General features: G+C 55.7%; 1 protein-coding gene across 1 annotated transcript; it reads left to right on the forward strand.

Moving 5' to 3' along the window:
• Window positions 1-2033: 2033 nt before the first annotated feature.
• Window positions 2034-8140, forward strand: LOC110346052 (uncharacterized). The gene is made up of 4 exons (XM_021245724.2): window positions 2034-2044; window positions 4353-4471; window positions 4528-5833; window positions 7463-8140. Exons 1-3 carry the CDS (start codon window positions 2034-2036, stop codon window positions 5682-5684), a joined length of 1287 nt encoding a protein of 428 aa, XP_021101383.2. The 3' UTR covers window positions 5685-5833; window positions 7463-8140.
• Window positions 8141-8480: the final 340 nt, after the last annotated feature.

Below are 8480 nucleotides of genomic sequence, written 5' to 3' on the forward strand. Positions count from 1 at the left end.
GGCGTAACCCCCAGCGCGTACAGACACTCATGTAATTCTCACGCCGTCTCTCTGGGAGGGCACTGCTGGCCTCATGTAATAGAGGAAGGGGATTGGAACTCATGCTCTCCAGGTCTAGATCATTCTGGACACGGGGGACAGGATCAGCCACCACCTGCAGAGAAGTGAATTGTGACCCAATGTCTCTACCCTGGAGAGGATGGAGGCAGACTTCTAATAACTCCCCACCCTGACCCTTGCTTCTGGGCCTCTCTCAAACACCCATGACAACAGCATCTGATCATTTTTTGTTCCACTGTTTGTGGCACCAAAGATTGAACCCAGGGCCATTGCACTGAGCTACATCCCCAACCCATTTCTTTTGGAGACAGGAGCTTGCTAGGTAGTTCAGGTGGGACTTGAACTTGCAATCTTCCTGTTTTAGTCTCCCGAAGTGCAAGGACTAGAGGTGTGCACCCTCATGCCCAGCCCCTGGGACTTTTTGCACTGTTTCCCTTTCCTGCTTTCCACCTGCCCACTGCCCCCAGCTAGGGTCTTTGCCTGCTGCCCTTGCAGGTGGAGCCTGTGTGTCCAATTCTTTGTCAAGTACTTTGAAGGTTCTGAAATGTTATTAATTTGCAAAGAAGTAAGTTAGCCTGCTTCTGTTCCACAGATGTTGGTGGAGCACAGGAGGCTCCTGGGTTGAAGGACTTGAATACCCACAATGCAGAAGGTGGTGTGAGCTTCAGGTTTACATCCATTCACTTTGCCACAAACCTTATGGTGCCACCAGGTGTATTGTGCACACTAATGAGGAGTTTGTACCATTGGGGCAGGTCCTGGGATTAAGAATCCCCACTCTTATAAGAAGGCTACTTACAAAAAAAAAAAAAAAAAAAAAAAAAAAGAAGGCTACTTACAGACCTGCCAGGCCCTTGTCTCTGATTGCAGATATTGACTTTATTATCATAGGCTGAAGACAGACCTACTGGAAACTGACATTACATTTGTTATCCTAAACAGTAAACAAATATGTAGTAAGAGAGATGGTAAACAAATCCGATCTGGGGGAGATACTTCCTGACATGCAAACGTCCTTGAAAAGGTAGTTATTTCTGGGCATGGTGGTGCACACCTGCATTCTAGGGGAGGCAGAAGGATGGTGAGTCCAAGACCAGACTGAGAGACCCAGTGAGACCCTGCCTTTTAAAAAAGTCCTAATGCTTTGGTTTCTAACACAGAAGTGTGAGGGAATCATGGAGAACTGTCTCCCTAATGCTATCCAGACTGTGCCTTCTACCCTTGTGTGCAGGGCAACCTCAACAGACCGTGGTCAAACACTGTATCCACCACATCTGGCTTCTCCAGCTTAACCATGGTTTCAGCCTAATCATAGTTCTGCTGACCATATCGGGCAGCAGCTCCACTGGCAAACCCTGAATGAGGGCAGGGCAACAAGGGGGCAAAGGTGGAGAGCTGGCTCAGACTTCTGAGCTCTGAAACAGGAGCTGGAGCTCGGGCCTGTGGGTTTTGAACTCTCAGTCCCTGAGGGGTGGGACTGGCAAGGTCTGACCTCCTGCGGTACAGATGTGGGAATGGTGCAGGAATCCAAGAATCTTGGCCGCAAGAAGGAACAGGGTCGAGTTCCAGGTGTGTGAGGCTTGATATTTCTTGGTCCCCGGGGGGTGGGGCCTGGAGCCATTGGCACTGGGGTGAAGGTAATGTGAACTCCAGATTCCCAAAGGGATGGAGGACCACCCAATGCTGTCTCTCCATTTTTCACCTCCTATGCAAGCGTGGCACCTGGCCTGCCGATATGCGCATGTGCGTTGTCGCAGGGGCCTGTGGGTTGCATTACGCGTCATCCAGCAACCTCGAGGGGAGGAGCGCAACGGCCGCCGCGACACCATTTGCTGCGGCTAACCGGCTAACCGGCACGCTCCTCTCCAGCTGCGTAGTTTGAGCCGCTCACATCTCCCCCAGAAGCGCTTATCTTGCGTGCTGTTGGGCTGGACCCCCGTGTTAAATAAGGAAGCCTTTGACCAAAGGGAACCATGGCGGATAGGTGCTTGAGCACGGTCAGTGTTGCCAGTGATGGAATCTCAAGCGTTTACTCCCAGTCCCCTCTCCTCCCTGGTGACTCCCCGATACGGCTCACTGTGCCAACGCCAGCATTGTCTCAGCCGTACCTGAACAAACGCGAGCCAGAGCGTGTGCAGGCTGGGGGGCGGAAGCAGGGACTCCCATGAGGTCAGAGCCGAGTGGGAACAATGCAGAAGGGTGTGGGCAGGTTGGAGAGTTAGAGTGACGTAGTTTGGGGTCCTTTGGCCGGTGTGGTGTGTTCAAACAAAATATGTTCGAGGAGAGAGAATGAGGATCAGTTGGAATGGGGCGTCTTGTGGGAGTTGGGTTAGAGATTTGACCGGGTTGGGGTCTGATGAGGTCAGGGTGTTTTGGGGTGGCCTGGGTTCCGGTTGGCAATGAATTTGTTTTGATGTTGGGCGGGAAATATGTCGGGATCGAATGGGGGTTGAGAGTAAGCTTAGTTTCGGAGGTGGAGGACAGAGGTGAGCATTGGGTCATGCTGGATGTGAGTACGGGGTGAGTGTGACTTGATTTGAAATGGGGCTCTGAAGATGTGTCAGACTGAGTTAGGGTTAGCTGGGTTGGAGTTGTGTGTGATGCGCTTGGATTGGGTTCAACTGGCTTGGGTCAGGATTGGTTGAAGTTTGGATGGGCATTGGGATGTGCTTGGCAAAGCTGGATCCGGGAGGACCTCACTGAGATGGAGGCAAAGTTCTTTCCCAGGATGATTCCAGGGAAGCTTTAATACACCTGCGCACGCATGCGCGCGAGTGTGTGTGTGTGTGTGTGTGTGTGTGTGTGTGTGTGTATGTGTACTGCCTGAGTATACCTCTCTACCCCAGTCCCAGTCTCTGTGGTCTTAAATTTTAATTACCTGGGTGCCAGTTCTATGTCTCTTGCTGTACTTTGAGTTTACTTGTCTATAAGGACTGTGGGAAGATTTTATCAAGTTCCTTAGATGCAGCTGAGGCTGGATCCACATGAGCTGCTTTGGTTTTACAGAACAGCTGAGATAACCAACGTGCTGTTAATCTAGAAAATCTTACACTTAACAGAGGAGTTGGCAATGCTCTTGCTCCTAGTTCTCTTTTGTGACCCCCAAGTCTGATTTTTTAAATGCCACGTACTGGTGAAGAGCATAAATCTGGTTTGTAAAAAGAAAAGAGAAACAAAAATAAACCTGGCTCTTGAGGTCTGTTTTTTTGAGGGGAGGATGTCAGGCACAGATCTGAAGAGTGGGGAGTAGGGTTGCAGGGACCCTACATCATTTGCAGGACCCTGGAATTTGAAATGCGTGGGAACTCGATTTGGAGACTCGTATTTCTGGATGGGAGAGTGTGGGGCAGGAGAATCTGCAGGCCCACAAAGCTTTATTGTGAGAGAGGAACAGACTTAGGGAACTAGATTGGGGTGTGGGGGCAAGAATCAGAGTTTTGAATGCAAGGGTTTCTATTCAGGAGATGTTAGAGGGTCAGCGCTTTGGTCCAGAGCAGCACAGGGACCAGGGAGTTTCGTAGCCCCATGGTACTGGTATGTCAGGGGATACTGGGTCTTGGGGTACAAAGAACTTTTCTTGGGTCTTAGGGATAGTATTGTGGGCCAGTCCCACCCTTGTTTCTCCTCATTTTGGGCCTCTCTTTTCTGGCTCTGTCTTAGATCAAGTCTCCAGGAGCTTCAGGCCCTGCCTCCATCAGGCCTTGGGCCCTGGGAATGCATCCAAGGTGATCTAGTATCTTCAGAACAACAAATGCTGGGTCCTCCTCCCCTTCCACGGCTCTCAGTGTGGAAGAAGGTGAACAGTTCTTAGGAACAGGGCTGGTCTTGGCCAGTATGTGGGTGCCGGAGCAGGGGCAGGAACAGGGTCCTGGGGCATCAAAGGCTTTGTAAGGCTCCTCAGGGAGGTTCTTCAGTCCCCAGCTCAGCGGTGGAAGACCCTGGATTCAGTCTCGTTCCGTCTCAGTGAGAGGTCTGCCCGCAAAGATGAGGAGGCCAGGGGTCTGGGAGGGGCATCTGCTCCACAGGAGAAAGAGTGGGTGTGGCCTTGGATGCCTCCTGTGGGTGGGCACTGAGGGAGAGGAGGAAGGTGCCCACCCCAGAGGCCTGAGAGCAGCTGGGGCCTGACCTCCCGCCCAGGGCTGCTGAGCTCCCCGCAGTGCCTCCCTCTCCCTGTCCCTCTGTCCCAGCTTCTCTGTGGCTCCCATCTCTGTCCATGTCCGGGCGTCTCTGCAGCCCTCTCTGTCGCTGTGTCCCCCCCACCCAAGCCTCTGTCTCTCTGGTCTCCACATCAGTCCCCTCCCCGACTCTGCTGACCGCACTGCCAGGACGGGCCCGGGGACCCCAGAGGGAGGAGTGGATGCAGCCCAGCCTGTGCGCTGCCCCTCACCGGCCCGGCCCTCGCTGCGGGACCGTCCGTCCACTCGGGAGACTCGGGAAAGGGCCGCTGAGCTGGGCTGGAGGGGACAGCGCAGGGGAGGGCAGGAGGCGGGCAGGTGGGGGCGGGCGGCGCTGACCTTGGGCTGGGGTCCAGGCCGCCCGCTGGGAGCCCTCAGCTCTGCCCCAGCTGCAGCTCGGCCGCTCAGGCCTCCCCCCCCACCCCCCCGCCTCTCTGCCTCTGCTCTCTTTACCCCCTGCCTCCCCTCCTCGCCCTCTCTGGTCCTCGGTCCGTCCTCCTGCCGCCTCTCCCGGGGTCTCCGGCTCCTCCGCGTCTCCTCCTGTGTCCTTCCTGCTTCCCCTTCCCGAGGCTCACTGTCCTCCTCCGCCCCTCATCCCTGCACCCCGGGACACCTCCTTCTCCTCTCTGTGGTCTTCCTGCTTCTCTCTCCTCACCTCCCCTTGTCCTCTCCCCGCTGTCTGCTTCTCCCCGTCTGCATCTCTCCCCTCCCTCTCTCCCTCCCTCTGGGGTTCTCATTCTCCCTCTCCCTCTTCCGGGACCCCCTCTCCCCTGTGCCCCATGTCCCTGTCTACTCCTCTGCCCTCATTGCCCCCACCCCGGTTACCCCAGCGACTACCAGGTCTGGCTGGGTCGCCACAGCCTGTTTGATGATGAAGACACAGCTCAGCACGTCACCGTCAGCCAGAGCTTCCCTCACCCACTGTTCAACATGAGCCTCCTGGAGCCGCATCCCAGCAACCCAGAGGACGACTACAGCCACGACCTGATGCTGCTCCGCCTGAAGGAGCCCGCGCGGATCACAGAGAGCGTGCAGGTCCTGGCGCTGCCCTCGGAACAACCCGAAACGGGGAGCACATGTGGTCTCAAGTGGGGCAGCACAGTACCAGGACCAAAAAAGGGTGTGTCGGGAACAGATCCTGCAGCCCGGGAGGATACCCAAGTCTGTGGTAGGAGGAGCCGAGGCCCTGCCTGGTGTGGACACAGCCCTGTCCTCCCTGGCCTGCTCCTGAGTTTCCAGACAGTCTCCTGTGGGGACTTCAAACTCCTGCCTAAGGGTGAATTGGACAAAGCTTTCATCAAGAAGGTGACCGAGGGCTGGGGATTTAGCTCAGTGATTTCGCCACCTGCTGCGCAAGCTGAAGGACCCGAGTTCGATCCCCGGTACCAAAAAAAAAAAAAAAAAAAAAAAAAGGTGACCGGCACAGAGCTTCTGTACCCAGGAAGATAGCGCTGAGCAGAGTCAGCCCCTCACAGGGAGCCGCGCTGGGGGGGGGGGGAGCGAGCGGAGACAGGAAATGAGCGCGGAGCAATGGGAAGGTCAGCAGGGCGCAGCTGTGCGTGGGGCAGGGAGGGGAGATGGAGCGGCCCGTGTGTGAGGTGAGCGCCTGGTGGAGAGCGCCTGGAGGCGGTGGGCAGAGGGCTGTGTCTGCAGGAGGGGTGAGGGGACAGGGTTGGGCAGAGGGTCCCGTCCCGCAGGGCCTCAGGGGAGCTGGGAGCCCGGGCTGATGCTGGGTACACGCAGGGCGGGGCTGACTCCGTGCTCCCGTCCGCCCTCTCGTGGCCATCCGCGCTCAGACTTTGCGGTGCCTGGGCCGCAGGGAGTGTGATGGGCTGAGGGGCGGGGAGCGGGTCCTGCAGCTGCTCCTCCTGACCGGTGGGAGGCGCTGTGCTCCCGGCCCCGCCCTCTGTGGGGAGTGGGCTCTGCCCTGCCTTCCCCTTGGCCAGGACACCACCCGCTGTCCCCCGCAGGGGCCCTGCCTGCCTTCCGGGCGGGGCTCTGTAGTCCCCAAGTAGGAGAGCTGGGCATGCGGAATGAACCCCGGATTCTTCTCTTGGGGTCCTGGCTCCACCAATCAGCTGAGAGTACTTTTGCTCGACGCAGATAGCAGCCATGAACTGGCAAAGTGCAGCTCTGCTAGCAATGTCGGCCCTCAGCGTTAGTTCAAATTCCAGTCTGCCAATTTGTCCAAATTTGGGCCTGTGATTGGTCCAAATTTGGGCCTGTTGATTGGTCCAAATTGGTCCACATTCAAGTCATTGTATGAGCACATTGATTGGTCCTAATTCAATTTTACTGCTCAGTTTAATTTCAAGTCTAAGGTGATCAGAGTGGATACGTCCTGCAGCCGGTGCAGGTATCCACTCTCACTGCAGCTGTCCTAGCGGCAGTTCAGGATTACATCATGGGCAGATGCTGCTGCTTGATTGCCACCTGTCATGTCTTTAACAAAAGTGGCTGGGCCAATGCTGTGCAGTATTCAGGAGGGCTAGCTGTGTGATCTCCACTTCCTGGGGACCGGGAATAATGGGGCTGAGCCCTCCCTGATCCCTTCTACACTGGAGGTGGTTTTCTGGCCACTTCTTCAGAGGTGGCAGCGGCATCTGGAGTGGTGGGAGTGGCAGAGTGGCGCTGCGGGTGACAACCAAGCTGCACGTCCTGTCAGGGTGGCCCAGAGAGCAGCTAGGAGGTAACCTTAGCGATGCCGGGTTGGACTGAGGCAGGCTGTCTCAGTCTGCCCTCAGGGGACCAAGGGGGAGCAAAAGGAAATGAGGGGAGCGGCAAGGCAGCTGTTGGCCACACCCTCCCCTGGCCCCCACCGGAAGAAGGGCTTCTCTTTCATCTGACTTGCTCTCTGCTCCACACTGGGCACCGTGATAATAAGCCATCTCCGTCTGTCCTGGTGTGGTTGGGGTCCTGTTTGGAATCAGGGGCCTGGCTTGTGTAATATAGAACAGGGGCCACAGTGCAGGGCTTGGATCCGAAGCCTTCCACTCTTGGCTTGTGCACTGGACTCCAGAGCCTGGAGTCTGTGTGGGATCAGGGGGCTGGAGGCAGCTCGAGGAGTCCAGACCACAGGTCAGCAGACTGACTGCAGAGGTCCACAGGCAATTATGGTGGGTTTGTGGGCCAGACGCTGTCGCTGCGTTTACTCGTTTCTGCTGCCTCGGCATGAAGACAGCCAAATGAGAGCGTGTGACTGCGCTTCATCAAAATGTTATTTACAGAGAGCAGCTGGTTCTGGCCTGGGAGCGGAGTCAGCTTCCCCGACCCAACTGCAACTGGGACCATGGAGTCCAGGAGCAGAGGGCAGAGTCCGGAGACCATGGACAGCTCTGCAGCAGCTGGAGCTCTCCGGAAATATGCAGGCTTGAAGTCTGGAGTCAGAACTGGACAGCTGAGGTCAGGACACTGGAGATATCCTTTGTCGGTGGACACCAGGGTCTTGGTCACACCGCCGTGGCAGTGAGTGTCACTCTTCGAGACAGAGGACAGTTAGGAGAAGTCGTGTGGGATGGCTGCTGTTGGGTGTGACGCGTCGCCAGGAGTCCCCGTGCTGGAGGCCTGGCGACCTTAGGAGGTGGTGGGATCTTGAAATGGTAAAACCCAGTGGAAGGTGACTGGGGACACTGCCCTGGGGAGACCTCAGCTAGCCAGCCTGAGAGTGGGCTCTGCTGGGTGTGAAGGCACACACCTATAATTACAGCACTCTGGGAGGCTGAGGCAGGAAGATTGAAAGCTGGATCCTAGCCTGGGCAATTTAGTGACTTACCAAGAACCTATCTCAAAATAAAAAATTTAAAAAGGGGGGATGTAACTCACTGTGAAAACCCTGGGTCCAAAACCCCACCCATACCACAAACAAAACAAACAAAACAAAACAAAATAAATCAAAGCAAAACAAGGCTCTCAGCTCCTGTCTTGCTGTGATCCCTCTCACACACACCCCACCCACAGTGCCATCTGCTGGCGGGCCCCTCACAGGGCGGGACAGACGGGACAGCCTGATCTTGGACTTTACTCTCCAGAACTGTGAGCTAAGTAAACCTCTTTTCTTCACAAGTCACCCAGCCTTGGAGATTTTATTATAGTGGTGGAAAACAGACTAATACAAAGGCTTCTTATCTTTCTTTTCTTTTTTTTTGGTACTGGAAATCGAACTCAGGACCTTGCACTTGTGAGTCAGGCAGACGGCACCACTGAGCTAAATCCCTGGCCCCAAAGGCTTCTTATCTGCAACTTCGT

The sequence above is a fragment of the Heterocephalus glaber genome, unplaced genomic scaffold (assembly GCF_053883595.1).
Source record: "Heterocephalus glaber isolate CG9 unplaced genomic scaffold, H.glaber_assembly_v1.0 deba00001744, whole genome shotgun sequence".
In the NCBI taxonomy this organism is placed as follows: domain Eukaryota; kingdom Metazoa; phylum Chordata; class Mammalia; order Rodentia; family Bathyergidae; genus Heterocephalus; species Heterocephalus glaber.

Bases quoted from the DNA above. Each gene is read 5' to 3' on its own strand.
- LOC110346052 (XM_021245724.2), top strand. The intron at 4,472-4,527 runs GTCCGTCCACTC...TGGAGGGGACAG, and splicing joins CCGGCCCTCGCTGCGGGACC to CGCAGGGGAGGGCAGGAGGC.